The sequence below is a fragment of the Electrona antarctica genome (genome assembly GCF_951216825.1).
Source record: "Electrona antarctica genome assembly, chromosome: 19".
In the NCBI taxonomy this organism is placed as follows: Eukaryota; Metazoa; Chordata; class Actinopteri; order Myctophiformes; family Myctophidae; genus Electrona; species Electrona antarctica.
Genome location: NC_136800.1, coordinates 15969916 through 15990448, shown reverse-complemented (window position 1 = coordinate 15990448; position 20533 = coordinate 15969916). Strand labels below are relative to the sequence as shown.

Below are 20533 nucleotides of genomic sequence, written 5' to 3'. Positions count from 1 at the left end.
ACACACACACACACGTGCACACACGCACACACACGCGCACGCAGACACACACACACACACACACACTAAGGCTGTCCCCAAACATTCAAGGTTCGAATGTTCGCTCGTTAGGGTTGGCACTCGAATCTTAATTAATGTGCTTGAACCATTCGTTTTTTTTAATTTTTATTAAAACAAAAATATTATTTTTTTCCTTTTTTATTTACTCGAAAATATATCTCGGCGAGAATGCGATATGAGCATGTAAAAAAAAGTAGGTTTCTAGTGCATTCCTGTCAGAAGTTATGCTTTTTTAAAGAAATGTCTCCTTGTTCTTCTGTCCCTCTCCAAAGTCTCCCGTGCACAACTGCACATTAATTTGCTGATTGGCCTACAGCTGAGGTGATTGACCTTTCTCACCTTGTTCTGTGAGAACAAGAGTTCCATTGAATGGAATGTCTGACGCGTCTCACTCACTCACTCACTCACACACACACACACACACACACACACACACCAGCATGATCGCTGATAGAGGGAACCGTTCTTAGCAGCCATAATATATTAGCATATGCTCTCTAGCATCACATAGCCTATTGCTAAAAAGAAGTGAACTCTGATCATTGTTAAGCAAAACGGTCACGGTGACAGAGGTTCTGCTTTTGCCCTGTGCCCACTTCAATGCGCTTCTACACAGGTGGAACAAATGAACGAGTGACAGCTAACGAGCAAACTATACGCTGTCGTCTGCCAGCAAGCTCGCAGATCAGCTGTTTTCGCGGAGCCGCTTGACTGTGTGTGTGTGTGTGTGTGTGTGTGTTGGGAGAGACGAGAGAGATTGATAAAGAGCAGGGGAGACGCGCTGCGCTCTGATCGAGACATCTCAAAGGTTATTTTTTAAATTAATTAGAAACAAATGGTCCGGATGTTCGCTCGAAAATTCCTGCCGAAGTTCGAGTCCTAAAAAAAGGGCTAGGGTACAGCCTTAACACACACGCATGCACGTGCACACACGCGCACACACACTTAACTCCCAATTTTCCACCACCGTTTGAACATTCACCTCTTAGTTCATACTCTACCTCACCCCAAGCACTCCTCATTCCTTTTGTCCCTTCTTATTGCTTTATATTTTATTTGATATAGATGTTAGTTATACTATGCAGGACTGCAGGTGTATGCTGGTTATTGTTCACATATTATGTTAATTAGATAGCATGCTCTTTAGACAGATGTTTACCTGGTGTCCTAGAAACTTTGTTGTAGCACTTCATTGTTTTTCTTGGTCGTTTGTTGACTAGGATTCATACCATTTACTCTGATCTTGCAAGTCTAAATGGTAAATTGCTATTGTATACTCTATATACTCTCATACACAGTGGATAATAGTCCTGTAGGTCCAAGCTACCTGTAACCATCAAGGTACGGATGTTAGCTTGTCGTAGTTCCAGTAAAACCCCAGCGGTCTCTTGTTTCAGTTTGTTTTGCATGATGATCAGGCCGAGGAACTCCATGTTGGTCTCTAATACGTCTCTGCGAGGAACAGACCAAAGGTTTCATCAGCCTCACGTCACACAAATCCCACGCAAAGTACACAAGAGAAAATACACAATCTTACAGCTACTGTTTGGGAGATGGAAGGTTCCTTGTTCGATCCCTGGCTCCTCCTAGTACCGTCACTGTCTAAGTGCCCTTTAGTATGCAGCATTGTGTGTGTGTGTGTGTGTGTGTGTGTGTGAGAGAGAGAGAGACAAAGTGCATGTAATATTTATCCAAAGTGCCTGGGATAAAGATGAAATATATGACAATTTACCATTCATTACCATTATTTTGTCATTTAATTCAGTGGTTCTCAACCTGGAACATGGAACATGCTGGTCCTTGAGGGGGTTCCAGGTTCCAAGTTTGTTGATTAGTGTCTAATGTGAGGGGGATAAAGAGGTGCATTCTCCTGGGAAAGACAGCAGAGCGATATATGTAGTGGATGTACCTGTTAAGGCTCTGGACTTTGTGCCAGGAGAGTTTGGATTCCAGCTGTCGATGTGCCAGGGCAATAACCCTGAAGCCCTGGCCCGTGTAGCTTTCCAGGGTCTCTGCAAAACTGTCTGGGACTGGAAACACACAAAGACAGATAGGACACACAAAGGTAGAAAGCTGCTAAAACCTAGGTCAATTATCGATAAGGTCTGGCAACCTAGAAGGGAAGAGATAACGATTGACATGAACCACATTCAAACCTAGTTTTCATTTACTTTGAAAAATCAGACCAGTCTGAAGCAAGTGGTGCAACAGCACCCCCTATTGGTACTCTAAACATAGTAACATAGTAACATAGTCACATAGTCCCATAGGGACAAAGCTGTTCCTTGGAGTGGTTGCACCACTCAAAAATGTAAGAAAGTATAAATTATACTTAAAGGACCACTTCACCACTTTTCAACCTATCTTCATATAATAGGTCCTCACTAATAATCATGAAACAATGGCACATTGGCGCAACTTTTTTCTACTCGGTCTGTGTCTCATAGGAGGGCTGTGGGCAGTTCAGAAACAGTCTTCCAGTGACATCATCGATGGGGAATACAAGCTAATAGAAACTGCAGGCTTTCTAGTCCTGAAAAGTTGCAATGCAAAAATGGAAGCCATCGTTCTCACGATAATGAAAATCTAAACATTTGTGTAAATAAATCTTGTTTAAAAAAAAGATCTGCCTAATGATGATGTCACTGGAAGACGGTTTCTAAACTGCCCACAGCCCTCCTATGAGACACAGACTGAGTAGAAAAAAATCGTGCCATTTGATCATGATTATTAGTGAGGACCTATTATATGAAGATAGGTTGAAAAGTGGTGAAGTGGTCCTTTAAGTGCTTAAATAGATCGTTTTCAAATGAATGAACGTGTTAATCATTTGGCCATTTAGATTTATCAAATGAAAGTAGGAGTCTAGGAGATATTCCAAACTAAACATCTGTGAGTGTTTATTCAAGCTCTGACCTGTGTCTGCTCTGCAGAGGCTGGTCACAACCTCTGGCGCCCCCTTGAGGTAGGCGTCCATGCGTTTCTCCCCCAGCCTCCTGACCACAACGCTCATCCTCTGGAGGGCCGAGGAGAACGGGAACTGACGCACAATGCCGATCTCAAACAACTGTGGAGCAAGAAGGCATTACAATTACATACATGGTCAACTACTGTGATACAAAGTTAAGACATTATTGTATCACTGTGTCCTTCACAACTACAATGGGGAATTATTATGACAATCTCTGTGAAGAGAAAACCAAAGATGCTACTTACTGACAATTCAGACAGCTCCTGAAAATAAATAGGACAGCTTTAATTCAACGATGTCTCTAATGTAACAACTGTCTATAGCAACCACTTCATTTGATTGACCACGTGATCAGATTGAGCAATTGAGGTGATCAAGTGAGTTGATCAAAAACTAACCATAATTGTTTGATGTGCATAAAACCTTTCATCCCAGATAGTCAGAATTGATCTTACATTTATTATTAACATTAATTTATTGACACATCCTTTGTTAGCCTTCATTATTAGAACTAAATAAAAGCTAAATAAAAACTAAGCTATGATGACTAAAACAAAGACTAAATATATTGACATTTCGTCAACAAATTTAAACTAGAATAAAATGTTAGGGAGGGACTAGTGGAGAAGAGATCCAGCTTCTAGCTTGTAGATCGGCTATTTTCAGCATGCAACAAAGTGTAAAATCAGCCATTACGATGCCATCAAGGCCCGCCAAAATACTTTTTGTCGACAAAATCAACTGTAGATTAACTAACTAAAACTAGACTAACACCAAAACATTTCAGATGACTGAAATATAACTAAAACTAAATGACATTTTATTCAAAGGACTCTGACTAAAATAAAATCTAAATTTGCTGTAAAAATCAACACTGCGTAAAAGCAATGGTGCTTTAGTTTTCACTGTCGACTAACCAAAATTATTATATGCCTGAAAAGGTTAACTACCACTGTAGTTTATGCACAATGAATAATGCAATCGTTGTTACTGTTACTGTGAATTCAAAAAAGACCATTACAAAGACACAAAATAATGTGACAGAGAAAGCTATACCATGTTCTGGGAGTTTTTGACGTTCTGGTGGGCTTCAGGGAGCACCTGCTTTGGGGGGCGCACAACTGTAGGCATTATGGGATTATGAAGAGCAGTCTCCTCCTCTGTGGATTCCTCTAGGATCTATTAAAAACAAAAAGACGTCAGAACCTAAATTAGTTGATATTGGATATGCACTGTACACTCAGTAAAATGCATTGTCATTTAGAATATCACATATAAAGTTAAATTAACTTCTCTATTTCAGTAAGGTAAGGAGTGTCAACTAGGGACCACCAGGGATCCTTGAGGGGTTCCCTGGATAAATAATTGAGTGGTAGAAACCAAATGGATGTTTATCTGACCATTTTGGTTTCATTTGTACAATCTTCAGAGTTAAATTAACACTGAGGATTTCACAGTGTAGTTTGGGGTCCCAGAGATAAAGATTGTATCTAATGGGGGTGGTGCATATCAACCTCGGGATCCTAGGAATTGAAATGGTTGAGAATCACCGAACTATGAGGTCTCCATGGTACCTGACTGTAGCCATTCCAGGTCAGCCCCGCCATGCCAAGGCAGTGAGTTTTAGAACAGCATAAATTCAAGAGCAGATTAGTAACCAGGAGCGTGACAGAGGAATGTCAGCTTACAGCCAGGCCTGTTACAGTAGTTCTCAAAGTGGGCTCCGGGATCCCCGGGGGTCCTTGAAGGGTTTCCCAGGGGTCCCCAGCAAAATGAGTTATCGAAAGCATCGATTTAACCACTTCAAATCTTGATACGTTGGCTATTTGAAAATACAGTAGCTGATCTATTAGACGCAAGACACATTGCAAGCTTGTAGATCTGATATTTTCAAAAGGATCCTGAAAAAAATTGAGAACATTTTGAATATTTAAAAAATATTCTTGTATAAAATATTTTCTGATTGGGGTCCGTGGCCAAATACATATTTATTTGGGGGGGGGGGGGGGGGGGGGGTCCTTGACATGAAAAAGAACCACTGCCATACCTACCCAGCCTGTAGCACTGAACATCTTGAGATCCAGAGGGTCTCCGGAGAGCTCTCCCTCTATCTTGGTCAGTGAGTGGCAGGTAGCCATGCAGGCCATGAACGTTGTGTTAACCAGAGTCTCTTTAGCCGCGTCAACCTCTGGGGGAGAGAAGCTACAACACAGCAACATCTGGAGATCATTTAACAACTTCAAGGACCGCCTCACCCATTTTCAGCCTTACCTTCATACATTATTGGTCCTCATTAATGCCCATTATAAGATGGTCTGTGTACTCACTCTGTGTCTCATTACTGTCAGCCAATGAAATAAGCATGATGAAATAGATGCCAGTGTTCTTATTAATAATACAAAATAAAAAACCCTAAACAAAAAAGTTTTCTTTTTTTTAAATATTTGTTTTAGGCTTTTCTGCCTTTATTGATAGTATCAAGTGAAGATAGACAGGAAAGAGGGAGAGAGTGAAGGGGAGAGACACGCAGCAAAGGTCGTCATGAACGGGACTCGAACAGGCCAAAGCCTATACTCTATGTGGCATGCGCCTGGACCACTTGGCCAGCGGGTGCCCCCTAAACAAAAAAGTTTGAAATCTTGTTTGAAATGCCCAAACTGCCTACTGATGCTTTCAGTTGTAGACATGTTTCAGAACTGTCCACAGCCCTCCTCTGAGACACAGAGCAAGTACACAGAAATGTTGCCATCTTATAATATAGTTTGTGGGGACCATTATGAAGATAGGTTGAAAACGTGTGAAGTTAAGCCTGCTTATTAAATGTTTAATCGATCTATAAGCTCACAATGGGGACAGTGAGAGCTTGTACTGTAGATCTGCTATTTCTTACCATTTTCACCCATAATGTCATGTCCAAAATAGGGAGATCTGGTTGAACATGTTGCCAATTTTAACACTCTCTGATAACACTATTATTCCCATGTTAACTGTATCCATGCAATGCAGGCTAAAAATAAGATTAGAGTTGGTAACGATACAAATGCCAGTAATGGAAATGCCTCTGATGCATCTCTAAATGTGATAATACTGTATCACTGCTAATCACTGCTAATAAACGAGAACTTGTCCCTACCTTCCATCTTCAACTCTCTGAATGCCCCACAGGTCCAAGCCATCTTCTGTTAGTGTGCCAGTCTGATGCAGAAGACAAGACAATAACCAACAACTAAAACCCACAAACTAAAACATTAACATGTTGTGAGCTTGTACGGTAGATCTGCTATTTTCACTGTTTTTTGCACATTTTCACATATAACGACATGTTCAAAACAGGGCCTCCAGATGTAAAGTTACCTTGTCAAAGCAGACCAGGTTGAGTTGGCCGCACATGTTAATCCTCTGCGGACTGATGCAGAAAATGCCAACGCGCTTCAGACGCCTCTGGGCGTAGACGATGCCGGCCGTCATGGCTGCTGGCAACGCCGGTGGCACAGCGATGGTAATGATTTCCAGAGATTCAATGATGATGGTTTTTGTTGGAACCTGGTTGACACAGAGAATTAAACTACAAATAAAGATGTTTAAAACTGCAAACTGACCGTTGTATGTCTTGTCCAGTGGTGGACAGTACTCTCTTAAGTACTTAAACATTATTCTTTTAAGCACATGACTTGCTCTGTGCTACAATATGATGTACTATAATATTGTACTTTTGAACTCTATCTCGATCTACAAACGACAACGTTTTCGATGTTTCAGTTACATCTTCGTCAGGACACACACACACACGCGCACGCACACACGCACGCACGCACACACACACACGTGACCTGACGAAGATGTAACTGAAACATCGAAACGTTGTCGCTTTTTTACTTGCACCCTGATAATAAAATAAGGGCTTAAAACCCTGCAAGCCCCAGCGATGCTTTTTGTCTGAGTTGCTCCAGTGCCTCCTTTTCTTCAGGCAGTAGTATTACTTAACACCTAGGGTCCCACTCCAAATACATATTAATTTGGGGGTCCTTGACATGAAAATGTTTGAGAACCACTGCCATAGGCTAGCTAGCGTGCCATGGGCTGGTTCCTTTTGATGGGACGAGGGGTGGTACCTTGTACATGACGCTGAGTACAATGGTGTAGATGAAGCCGATCCCTGCCACGCCCACCAGACACAGCAGGAACAGGTAGGCGTCCCGGTAAAGCTTGAAGTCGGTGGGTTTGGGGTAGAGAATGGAACGAACCAGCTGGCCTTTTTCTGTACTGAACCCTGAGGGGAACAAGACTAGTTAGGTCTTTGCTTTCCCTGTAGACCTCCCATGTGGATTTTTATTTTTTAACCGGTAGCCTACAGTTTCCACCCTGGATTTCTTTGCACCTTATATTTGGTCATGCACACCTGCCGCTACCTGGACCTACAGTACCAATGTGTTACCACTTTCTCACCTAATGCTTAACATCATGTACTGTATATACTGTGTATCTGCTGGTCTTATGCTATGTGTATGTAGATATCTTGATCTTTTTATGTTATGTAAAACCCTAACCACACCGGTAGGGACTCCTTGTCCCTCCAAAGCCGTTTTAAGGTCAACCACACCAGGTGTGGTTGTGATGTGACAATAACGTTGAAGTTGCAATCTATTGCAATTTATATCCTACCCTGGATTCGAACCCTGGACTCCCACTTAGGACCAGATTTCTACTGCTCATCCAAGATACAATACACCACTTGACCAGGGTAGCTGTGTCGTTGCAGAGCATTGAAAGAACATACTGTATCACTCATATGGATCGTCCTTCTCACCGGTTCTGACCACCACAGCCTTGACTAGCTCTCCGGTGTAGAAGCGTGTCTGGATAACGTAGGTTCCACAGAACAGTGTGTGTCTCTTGTGCTCCTCCAAGTTGTAGGTTCTGGTTCCGTCCTGGCCCGAGCCTGGCAGGCTGGTCTTAGTGACCGGCACACTCTCGCCTGGAGTTCACAAGAACATAAACAAGAAATATAAAAATCAATTATGCTAATGCTTAATGTGTGGCACTGCAAAGCGTTATAGATTGGCTATTGTCACCGTGCAACACCATCGTACGATGTAGTACTGCATAAAAAGTGGTTAATTAGTCCAGTGATCCACAACCTTTTTAATGTCAAGGTCCCTGTAACAGAGACAGAGACAGTTACTCATGTTTGCACATATAACCCTTATTTATTGAATGACATTTGCACAGCACATTTGCACTTTAATTAATTTGCACAGTTCATCTTAGTGCAATATGGAGAGAGTGCAATAGACCAATTATTTGTTTACAAACATTGATGGGGAATTTCTTCTACACGTGAGTGCAGTTAGAACTTTTCCATTGCATCTTATGAGAGGTGGGGTTCTTGTGCTGGTCATGCTTATCAGTGTGACGTCTGATAAGGCGTCTATATATATGTTTGTATTGTGAGGTCTCATTGTTGAGTTTTATTGTGTTTCAGTAGATTGGGCTGGACCATGGTCCGGATGTCAGAGGGGGAGTTGTGATGTGCTTTTGCTATTGATGATATTTATGTTGTAGTGTGGTGTGAAAAGGGATACAGACTCATTATTGTTGTAGTTCTTAAGAGTTTGGTATGATGTGGGTTTATGTATTTATTGTATGTTCATTTATGTATGTTTAGAGTTTGAATACACCCCTGTAAATAGAGCAGTCCAGGCTCATTAGCTGCAGCTTGGTATAACAGGCTGCAGGTTACTGCATTCCAACCACTAAGATGGTCATTCTCACAGTCCCCCAGTTTGATATGCAATAGTGTCAGACTTGGTGCCATTTGATATGATTTTTATCTCTGACTGAGAACCCAATCTACATCAAATCCGCAGTAGGCCTATCAATTTAACTGAGAAGTATACAAATGGAACCGAAGTATCAACCGTTCAGCTGGGGACCACCCCATGGAATCCCTTCAATTAACCATGGTGTTGTAAAGTAATCATGTATGAGAAAGTGAACCTGTCAGCATGCTCTCGTTCACAATGCAGGTTCCACCATGGATCAGCACAGCGTCACACGGCATGATCATCCCATTGGCTGGAATAACGATGACATCACCGGGGACCAGGTCCGTGGACATGGCTTCCTCCCTATCTGTAATCAACAGACGTCAACAAATAAGTAGGTCGCTCACAGTGACATCTCACACACACACACACACACACACACACACACACACACACACACACACACACACACATGGGTTTGTTGTTGTTTTTACCTTTCCTGCATTTCTTTACATTTTCTCTTTTTTTCAACAGTAAAAAAGAAAACGATTTTCATAAATAAATATAAACCTTGTAAAATGGTTCTGAATTTTACAAGGACCACTATTCTTGAAATAGTGTTAATTCATGATAAGTCAATAAATCATATTAGTGGACTGAAATTAGTAATGCATTAATCAGTTTATCACTTTAATGTTGCAGTTGGTAAATATGGGGCAGATTTTAATTACTTTGTGTAGATTCACCTATAATAATACATAATAATGTATTAGTTTTGTATTGTTGAATGTTTTGTATTAATCATTTTGTAATTAATAATCTACATCCTTTTGTAATAACTAAAGCTGTCAAATAACTGCAATTTGCCTCTGAGATGTAGTGAAAAGTATAAAAAAGGGAAATACTCAAGTAAAGTAAAAGTTATTAGAACACTTTCCACCAATGCATACCTTTGTTTCCTCTGCAAAGTGAAACACGGACAACACTGTGAGTAGAGACCATGTCGTGTAACATTACATATTGCTGCAATTAAGAAGAGATGGTTACAATTTAGTAAAAAGAAAAAAGAAAGAAAAAGTCATGAGACAACATAATCAAACAAAAATAATATGAAAGAAAAATTAGAACAAACTAAATAATAATAGATACACCTGGAGCAAGGAATTACATGATGCATGCAGTTGAATAACCTACTGTAGCTGATGCTCAAACATGTCTTTTAGTATTTTCCTCATATTTAAATAATGGTTTAGGTCCAGTTTTGAGGCAGTGTAAGCATACGAAATACTGTACCATCACCACCCACCTTTTTGATCGTATACAACGAGGTAGCGATTGATATGAAAGACATGAAAACTATGGCTGCAGCATAGTAGTAATAATCCTGTATACTCCACAGTATGACACAGAACAGCTGGAAGATGTAGAAGGGATTCAAAACCTGATAGACAGAGATGAAGAGAGAGAGATAAAGAGAGGGAGGGAGAGAGAAGGATTCCTTGTTTACATATTGAACATTGCTAATGCTACACAGTCATTAGTGTTCATTTAGTTCTGATCCATTTGCTTTGTTTTTTTGAGCGGTGCCTTCGCTCCATTATGCAGCTATGTGTGTCCCTATGTATACGTGTACGTGTCTGTCCGAGCACGGAAAGCTGAAACACGGTAACTGTCATTTCTGGACCGTTTCGGAAAGGCTCACCGGAACTGGGCCAGGGGGCTCCCTGGCCGTGTTCCTGGGGGTCTGGATGTTCCAGGGACCCCCATGCGGTAACTGTCATTTCTCGACCGATTTGGACGCGGGAAGGCTCGCTGGAACCGGGCCGCCCCCCTGGGCACGTTCCTGGGACCCCCACATGGTAACACGGTAACTCTGTCATTTCTCAAAGATTTTTTTCCAAAAATAATCAAAGTACAGTACAGAGCACAGTGCACTACAATACAGTACAGAGCACAGTACAGTAACTACTAGGGTTGTCCCGATCGGATCGGGTGATCGGAATTCGGGGGCGATCACGTCATTTTCAAATGATCGGAATCGGATCGGGAGCCAGAAAACGTGATCGGGACATCCCTAGTATCAATATTATATCCATATCATGATATTAGACTGGGTATTGTCTGTGATTTGGGATATTGTACTACTGTGATATGGCATAAATGTGTTCTGTAATATCGGATCGGGAAGAATCGGTATCGGCAGATGTGCAAAATAAAATGATCGGAATCGGATCGGGAGCAAAAAAACCTGTGATCCCTAGTAACTACAACAAAAAATGTATAGTTGCACCGCTCAGTTCACTGATTTTGAAGGCTATTTGATCACATCCAGCTGAATGTAATCAAACTTGACATTATTTCAATCTTACAAACCCACCTCTTTTATTAGGAGTATGAACAAAGAGGGAACCCTCACAGCAATCTCATTTTCCTCAAAAAACTGCCTCCTGTCGAACGAGAATTGGAGGCAATTGTCACTTTTATTTGATTTGTGTTACGTATTTATGCAGACACGGCATACATGCATTGGCACAGCTCATACCTCTGTACACAGTATGCAGTATGCACACACTCATGCATATTATCATGTACATTATACACAATGCAAGTAGTATAATGGTTATGTCACGATCTTAGCCTCTGCACCCTTCCCTGCGCTGTGTGCCAGTGGGGCAGACAAGCAAACCAATTGTGCATTATGATGAAAGCATGAAACTTTCAGCACATCATCTACATACCCCAAGGTTTGATTTCAAATGTGGAACCACTTTCTGACTGACCTCTGGTGACCTTGAGGGGTCATTAACCTCAGAATTGTATTTTTGCCACTTCTTGCCCCATTATAATAATATATGCTTGTTAAAATGGCAGTTTTGTTCTAATAAATGAAAAATGAAACCCAATAGTCTACAGAGTATCACATCCTAACAGGTTCTTGGAGGACAGCCACAAACATCCAATAACAGTATTTATCATTGAGATGAATGCTTTTATCCCAGAAATGTTTATCAATGTTGCAAAACGGCCAAGGAATGACATCAGAGCATGCATCATTCCGGGATGCATTAGCACCTTTCGAGTCTTCCTGATTCTTCAAAACACATGCTCACTGGCAGAGGAAACCATAATACCTTAGAGTTCAGTGTCTTGATATAGCACCTATTTTGTACATAATTAACCCTGAACGGGAATGTTTTAAGCATTATGTTATACTTTAGCTATTGAAAAATAGCAAATCTACAAGCTTGCAAAGCTTACGAGCTTGTAGATTTTTGAAAAATCGTGAAAATGTGGCACAAATCTTTGAATATATATTCTTTCAGAGCGAACATTTTCAACTCAAATCTTTGCTTCTGCCCCCCCCCCCCCAGAAGCAAAGATTTGAGTTGAAAATGTTACCCTGGAACAACATATTTTCAGATGGGGGTCCGCGGCCAAATACAGATAATTCTGGGGGTCCTTGACATGAAATAGTTTGAGCACCACTGACATGGAAACATGGGTATTTCAGAAAACTGTCAGGATTTAGAAGGCATTTGTAGAATCGCCCTTAGGTCTAAATGGGTTAATGCCAATTATGCTAATTAAGAAAGATTACATGACTTCAACATGATAATAGATTAATTTCTGGATATAAAAAACATGGACTCTGACTCTTAAGTCACCTTTCTAAGTTAACTGGATGCAAAATGATAGTTATGTCTAGTTAATTTACTCATTAAGCAATTAATTTGATCATTATGCAAATTACGCAAATTTCCCAACATAACTTTTAGGAATCAAGGTTAATCTAGCCTATAGATTACATTTTAATCAAATGTTTATAGGAAAGAACATTTCTGGGTTTAACATGGGCCCTATGGCCCTAGTTCAGGTCAATTCGGAAGTGGTTCCACGTCTGAAAACAAACTTCATAGTATATAGAAACACTATAGAAATGTTCATGCTTTTCTCATAAAATGTACAATTACCTTCCATATATGAGCTTATCTGCCCTACTTACTGTTGAAACTTTGGCCAGTGTGTTGTTGGGCTTGTTCTGCTGACCCCCTCCCCTCTCTGTGCGGCCCTGATTGAGAGACTGCTTCCGCCTGGGCAACCCAGGTGACTTTCTGTAGTCGAGGACAAGCCCTAATAGCAGTAGCCAAATTATAGAGCTGTTTATCCACACGTGAACTGGATGTGTTGGAGGATCAAAACAGTGTACTGTACCTGTATTCCTGCAGTTTTGTGCTGAGACCAGAGCTGTGGTCAGAGTGAATGTCACTGCAGCTCAACTTCAGATCCTCCAGGCCTCTAGAAAAGGATGACACTTATCTCTAGATGTGCAATCCAGGGGTGCAACAGTTAATGGGATTCATCGAATGAATCGATTATGAAAAATAATCAATTATAATCAATAATTTTCAGTCTGATCTATAAGTCAGTCAGCTGATATATGTTTGCTATTTTTTAAATACGCAACAGTATTGTACAACAGAGTATTATAGTATAGGCTTTAAGTGATTAAGTGATTAATTATTCGGTTATTCGAAAAGGTCCATAGAACAATCACTAAAGATAATAAGCCCTAAAGCACATCATCACTAACATGAAAGTCGATCAACAACTGTAACTGGATTCTGGAGTATTCATTTTCTTTTTTTACAAAGCATTAGTGAATTGAGTACACAAGTACTACACAGCACAATGTTTGTTTGATTGTTTGTATTTGTGCAGCTCTTACTTATAAATGACAAAACCCTGCTTCACGTCGTTCCAGTAGTATTTTGTGCTGTGGTGGGTAAAATAGTGGATCTAAAAATGATGAAGGGAAGGAATCACAGCATTAAAGTAAGCAAGACAGAGAGATATAAGTTGCTAGAGTAGAGACATGGAACTTGTGATTTAAAATACATTCAATACATACATAAAATATATTAACTTTTTAACTGCACTTCCTTTTACAGCAATTATATGTTGATCAAAGGTGCAACCAGTGCCGGCTTGGAAACCCAGACGTTTTTATTTCCAGGGAGAAAAAAAAAGTCTGGGGCTGAGTCCACTTCAATTCGGCATACAGTAGCGCACACGTTGCTCACTCTCTGCTGATTTCTGATCGTCTACAGTACACCTTTGTTAAATTGACGTACACACACACACACACACACACACACACACACACACACACACACACACACACACACACACACACACACACACACACACACACACACACACACACACACACACACACACACACACACCTCTCTATCTCTGTTAATTAATTAGTCTCATGTCCAGCAGTGCAGCTTCGCCTAGTTTCTCCCGGCGGATCCTGCCAGGAGCTGCCTATGTGAGTTCCAGTCTAGTGCCGGTTTAATGGAATGGCTTAAAGGGCCACTTTCCTAGCCTGGTATCCAGCCTGCTTCGCTACGTTCGGCGGATTTTTTTTTCTCTCTTCGCTTATCAGTCTGGAAAGCCTCCTATCTCCAAGGGAGGCGGGACATGCCAAAAGCTTCGAAACCTAACGTGGCTTCTGATTGGTCTGTGGTGCGGGGCGGGACAAAGCACCAGTGAGACGTCATAGCAAAGCGCAGCTACTGCTACTGAAAAGCATGGAGGGTGGCGCTGGCTGATGACGTAGGTTGCCTAACGCTACTCTCATTCGTTGGAACAACATCCAATCAGCAACGACGTTGACTACGTAACATATGTAGTTCTAGTGTAGTTCTGCAAAACCTCCCAATGGGAGGCTTTCCAGACTGATAAGCGAAGAGAGAAAAAAAAATCCGCCGAACGTAGCGAAGCAGGCTGGATACCAGGCTACCACTTTCCCCCTTCACCCCTTTTGCAACCAGAGCTTATTTTAATGATGTTTTGGACACAAGAAACACTTTACTGGGGGTTTTATGTGTGTAATATGGTTTGGTAGATATTTTAGTAATGATGCCATGTTCATGACCAAAAAAAACCCTGTCATGAAAATGTGGTCTCACTTCCTTCCTGGACTACAAAGTCACACCTCCATGCAGCCTCCCCCTCTCCACAAGGAGGGGAAGTGCACTAAAGCATTATGGGCATTGTATGAATTCAGCAATCCAGTCAAAACCTAGTGAAACACACAGACTTCATTCTTTTTCTGGCCATAGTGTGCAAATTTCAAATTGTGCTACTGTTATCTACTACAAATACTATTAACATTGACACTGACTGCAGTTTCTTCAGTGCAGTGAAATGTCCCTTTAAGGTGCTGCAGCACAGAGCACCAACCTTGAAACTGAAAGAAGACTAAAGTATCGCTGCAAGAGCGCCAACATTTAGAAGCAAAGGCTGCTGAAGGAGCACTGAAACGGTGAAGCGCGCCTGTGAAACGTCATTTTTCTGCACTCAATTAACGTTTTATTCATTAAAATTGTACACTCAGAGTTGCACATAAATTAACGCTGAGGATTGCAGCTTTAAAACCTACAGTATTGAGTTCTAGGTTTTTCCCCCCAGCTCCTTATCAGCAGTACACATTGTAACACATGACATGATTCTCTCACTCTAGTACCTGAATAGGCTGGCTATGAGAACACATCTCTGGAAGGTCTTCATTAACAGTAGAGAAGGTATGGACGGCGTCCCCGTTAGGCAAGTCAACGATGGTCTGGAGATCCACGCTGTCGAAGGGGCCCTTCCCTGGAGCCAGCATCACGTGTACCTTGGCCCGAAACCACTGCTTGAACTCATCCTGAGGTCAAGATGCACATTTTTTTTATTTGTTTACAACTCATACAAGAACACAAGATTAAAATTCTTTGGTTTTGGCACCTCAACATTGTATCAACAATAACAGTAACGAAAGAAAGCAGTAAGGTATTAAGTGGCTATGTACATAAATAGCACACTTTGCAGTACTTTGAATATTATGTATATATACTAGAATTTCGCGGGCCTTCGGCCCGCTCATCCTAGCGCCATGCGATACGCAAATGGGAAGAAGGCAATGGCAAGCCATGATGTTTTCATTTATGCATTTGCTTGGAAAGCGCAAAGTTGCCAAGCTGGCTGAGTGGCCTTGTTTGTTTTTGTGTATTTGCGTATGAAAGCGAGCATGGCAAGGCGCAGGACAGTGTTTTATTATTATTATTACATGGATTAATATTCTGATGTACTGTACTGTTGATATTATAGTTATTAGTGTTGTGTTCTTATTTTTTATTATTATTATTACATGGATTAATATTCTGATGTACTGTACTGTACTCTGTACTGTTGATATTATAGTTGTTATTAGTGTTGTGTTCTTATTTATTATTATTATTATTATTATTATTACATGGATTAATATTGTGATGTACTGTACTGTACTGTTGATATTATAGTTGTTATTAGTGTTGTGTTCTTATTTTGTATTATTATTAGCGTTTTGTGGCGTGTGTGCGTGCGGGGGTGTCGGTGCTTGTGAGTGTTTGTGTTTATTATTGATATTGATATTGTTTGTGAGTCTGGACGGGAGCCGGCTTTAGTGGCAGTGCAATGACAATTTTTACGCGGGTGGTGTTGAGTGTGGGCGTGCGGCGCGACATGAGGAGATAGCCGTGGATCGACGCGGAGGGTAAGTCTGTGACGTCTTAGTGTGAGTGACGTAGTAGCTGGTGACTTTGGGTCCCTTTTCCTGGGTTGGGTACAACTTTTTGGGTACACCTTTTCAAATGTATAATAGATATATAATGTGCGTGTGTCCTACTTATAATATATGTATTTAATCATCTATTTATATATATTCACATATGTGTATGCACATTATGCAATCTTATTGTGTGTGTGTGTGTGTGTGTGTACGCGTGCCTGGTTCCCCACCACTCAGATCCCTTATTGCAGAGCCCAGGTTCGAACTGGCAACCTTGTGGTTACCATCCAGCCACTCTACCCCTGAGCCACTGCCGCCCCTACTTATTTTTTCTAGTTTGTTGTTCTTTTTTTAGACAAAAGTGAATCATATTATATTGGGCTGTGCACACACTTTCCTCATGTTTGATTGGATGAAAACAAGTTCTCACAAATTGAGATGAGACCAAACAAGAGATTACTTGTTCTGTGTAATCTGGGGAATAACGTTTTTAATTAAAAAAATATTGATAAGAGCTCACCAGAAAACACAAGATTACTTTATTCAGAGGCTGTACGATTCTCAATTGACCTTATCATTCATGACGTCATGAGCCAGGGGGGAAATAACTACATGAATGATCTTGTTGTATAATGCAACACAACATTCATGGAATGCAGTAACTACATTTGTTATTAGGTTTTGTAGTGTAGGACAGGTTACGGGTTCATGCAAAGGACACTCATCATCATGCCATATATAGAGGCGTATATTTTCTGTTCACTTTTCAAAATATATTACCTTCCAAAGCTGTGAGCACAAATAATCTGACGCACGTGGTACCAGTTGTAACACTTTACTTGATGTAAAGGAAAAATTACAGGTTGTACAAAATGTCTTAGTAAGGTTACATGGTGTGGGATAACATGTGGTAGAAAAACATGTGCTCTCTCTACTACAGCTTCTGACAAACTCAAACAGGACAGGAGGGTAATTTAGACATCAAAGAAAAAGGAGCACCAATCACAAACATTCAATCAAGAGCTGACCAATCTAAGCAAGGCAGTAAAAAGAGTACTCTGCTGCACTAATCAACATGAGATCAAACACTGCTGCACAGAATAGGCACAATCAAGCAAACAAGGTCATCATGACATGAACTCATAAAGTGGCTCTTACACCATATAAATTCTACCTTAATTTCAGCTTGGCAAGATGGCACATTGAACACAGCTCTTTACTGTACACGTGAGCCCTAATAAAGTTCTTTCATACATTAGGAGCGGCCCGGGCGGCAGTGGCTCAAGCGATATAGTCTTGGAATTGGGAAGGTCTGTGTGTGTTGAAATACCCCTTGAGCAAGACACTGAATCCCTAAGTGCTCCCAGTGAGCAGGGTGGTGCACCTTGCATCCATTTTCCGACCTACAAGCTCTAAATTGAGAAAATGCATTTAACCCACTTAAGACCTGAGGCTGATTCTACAAAATGTCAGAAGTTGTAGATGTTTCAAAAATAGCAGATGTAAAAGCTCTCAGCGCGACACCAAGTGACACGCAGTGAACTTGTATATGTGCTTGTCGCTCCAGGGGCCTGTTGGCTCGCTCGCTCCTTGCTCACCGCCACCCTCCGTCGCTCACCTTGATTTGTGCACCAGTCGTGTGTGTGTGTGTGTCTGATGGATGGAGATGTGTGCCTCTTTACCGTGGTCCTGAGCAGGAGTGTGTGTGCCTCTCTGAGGGAGGTGTGTGTGCAGGTTCCCTTCACGGCCCACTCCGGGAGCCAGTAGAGTAACAGCAGGAGGAGACCACCGGAGCACAGCGCTCCCACGCCCACCAAGATCATCTTCCACAGACAGGGCCGGTAACCCCACACCTCCTGCAGAGGGCAGTGGGACATCATAAGAACATGACATGTCCAAAACTGTTACTTTTCAGAAAATGGAAAGCAAGAAATTGCGTTCCAATGGATCCAATATCCTACTCCTATAACTAGAATGCCCACGCCGTCAGCTATTGCTCAGCTCACGAGCACTCCACTTGGCTCCAATATTCATCAATGCTCTGGCTATGATCTATGGATATTATTTCCCCGCCATCAATGTATTTACATATTGTACAGTTAATATAAAACTCTATTATTCAGGCACATTTTACAGTTAATATACATTTGCACATTTTAGCCACCTTTTTTGGCCATTAGGCCCACCCTACGTGGTGCAAAATACGTCACAAATTTGCAAAACAGATCTACAAGCTAACAGCGTGTCGCTACTTGACACGTTCTTTTTCCTCCTGCACTCTTCCAATGGCCCCTAGCCATTTTTAGTAAGGATCTTATTCTTTAGTTTAGGAACATACTGCTGCACGCTTGCTGTTCCAGCACTCACTGAACAGACAGACAGACAGACAGACACTCAGACAGAATGTTATGCAGAAGACGGGATTTCACATGATCAATGTCCGTTTGTCTAATGTGCAAACATAAGGTGGACATCATGGACACACAACTTCAGGTTCTCTCTCTCTCGCTCTCTCTCTCTTGTGTGTTTGTGTGTGTGTGTGTGTTCTCTCTCTCGCTCTCTCTCTTTCTCTGTGTGTGTGTGTGTTCTCTCTCTCTCTCTCTCTGTCCCGCGGGAGTCCTGCAGCTTATATTTCCACTGAGATCCAAAAACATTACCAAACAGAGCGGGCGTGCGTGAGAGAGGGCCTGTTTATTAGTGAGGAGTGTTGTAATACAGCGACAAGCAGTGCACTCGACAACGGATGAGAGAGAGGGAGAGAGGGGGGAGAGAGAGACAGACTGATGGTCAGTCACTCATATTTTACAGTCTGTTTCTGACCAAAGTTTGCCGTCAGTTGATTCTTCATATCCATATAACTCAAACCGCCGGATAATTTGTTTATTTTTGGATCACAGTTTATTTCACGTGATACTGTGTGTGTGTGTCTGTCTGTCTGTCTGTCTCTTTAGGTGCATACAACACACCAGGGACTACATTGTCCCAAATGTAGCACTGCCCCTTTAAGGGTAGTGCATAAAAGGGGTGACCAGGTTTGAGGCCTCATGTTTGGCCAGAAGCCTGATTTGAGTGTTTGTTGTGGACCTGGAGGCGTGAGGAGTACAACCTAGTACTTGGTAAGAAAACCTCAAGCAAATGTTGATTATAATATGGGGATATATAATTAGTGTCATTTTATATTTGACATTTACAGAGTTTGGCAGGTGTGATGTTTTGTGAGGGAGAGCTGGGACGCTGCCGGAGTCAGTAAAGGATAGGGGAATAGGTTTTAAGTAGCCGCAATTTGCAACTCTAGTTGCAATACCCTCCATTGACTCCCCATTCATCCAATTTGCTTTTGCGATTTACTTGGAGTTTGGAAGCAGTTTTTATTAATGGGTCGCGCTGCTGCCTCCTGCATTATGTGCAAATGCAAGATGGGTGGTAAGTGGGGCCGTTCAGTGACTTTGACGAGTGCTTCCAAACTCCAACACATGTCTACGGTGACTTTTTATGAAACAAGCTTGGAAGATTGAAAGAGGATAATTCAAGCTTGGCCTAGAGCTGCAATGTTGGTGAGTTTAATGTCGTTTCATACAAGCAGATCGCAAAAGCAAATTGGATGAATGGGGAGTCAATGGAGGGTATTGCAACTCTTAATCCCATTATAGAAAAATCTAGAGTTGCAAATTGCAGCTAGGTTTTAAGAGGGTTTTTGACATGGGGACAATGTTACCGTAGTCAACTGTTAATAGCCTGATTTATCCTCTGTACTTCCAGAGCCTCCAGGTCCTTTCCTGGGTTAACCACTTCCACAGCCACTCCTGTGTCTGTGTGTATTCAGTGGGAGCCTTGAGTATATTGACCGGGTAGGGTTTGGTATTTTGTTGTATTTTAATAGTCATTTAGCTATATTTTGTATAATGTAATGAATTTGTATTGAGGGGTAACCAGATGTTAGCCGCAATTTGCAACTCTAGATTTTTTTACAATGGGATGAATCTAGAGGATAATTCAAGCTTGGACTAGATCACAAACGCAATTGGATGAGTCAATGGAGGGTATTGCAACTCTAGATTCATCCCATTGTAAAAACATCTAGAGTTGCAAATTGCGGCTAACCAGATGTATTATGTGATCTATTGTAAGACAACTAACATA

The 20533-nt window shown here is 41.4% G+C and overlaps 1 protein-coding gene across 4 annotated transcripts in view; it reads right to left on the bottom strand.

Moving 5' to 3' along the window:
* LOC306943213 (polyamine-transporting ATPase 13A3-like) overlaps nucleotides 1–20533 on the bottom strand; it is a 37623-nt gene that overhangs the window by 12166 nt on the left and 4924 nt on the right. For 2 of the 4 annotated variants that reach the window (XM_079529419.1, XM_079529421.1), the window contains exons 3-20: nucleotides 18076–18249; nucleotides 15332–15511; nucleotides 13523–13593; nucleotides 13009–13092; nucleotides 11174–11243; nucleotides 10103–10237; nucleotides 9747–9819; nucleotides 9029–9163; nucleotides 7839–8006; nucleotides 7144–7301; nucleotides 6386–6574; nucleotides 6165–6226; nucleotides 5083–5233; nucleotides 4088–4210; nucleotides 3277–3294; nucleotides 2977–3127; nucleotides 1970–2090; nucleotides 1388–1512 (exon numbers count right to left, since the gene is read on the bottom strand). In XM_079529419.1, coding sequence (XP_079385545.1) covers nucleotides 1388–1512; nucleotides 1970–2090; nucleotides 2977–3127; nucleotides 3277–3294; nucleotides 4088–4210; nucleotides 5083–5233; nucleotides 6165–6226; nucleotides 6386–6574; nucleotides 7144–7301; nucleotides 7839–8006; nucleotides 9029–9163; nucleotides 9747–9819; nucleotides 10103–10237; nucleotides 11174–11243; nucleotides 13009–13092; nucleotides 13523–13593; nucleotides 15332–15511; nucleotides 18076–18249 — 2188 coding nt within the window. The remainder of the gene's footprint in view (nucleotides 1–1387; nucleotides 1513–1969; nucleotides 2091–2976; nucleotides 3128–3276; nucleotides 3295–4087; nucleotides 4211–5082; nucleotides 5234–6164; nucleotides 6227–6385; nucleotides 6575–7143; nucleotides 7302–7838; nucleotides 8007–9028; nucleotides 9164–9746; nucleotides 9820–10102; nucleotides 10238–11173; nucleotides 11244–13008; nucleotides 13093–13522; nucleotides 13594–15331; nucleotides 15512–18075; nucleotides 18250–20533) is intronic. The other 2 variants (XM_079529420.1, XM_079529422.1) reach the window with 1 other exon arrangement.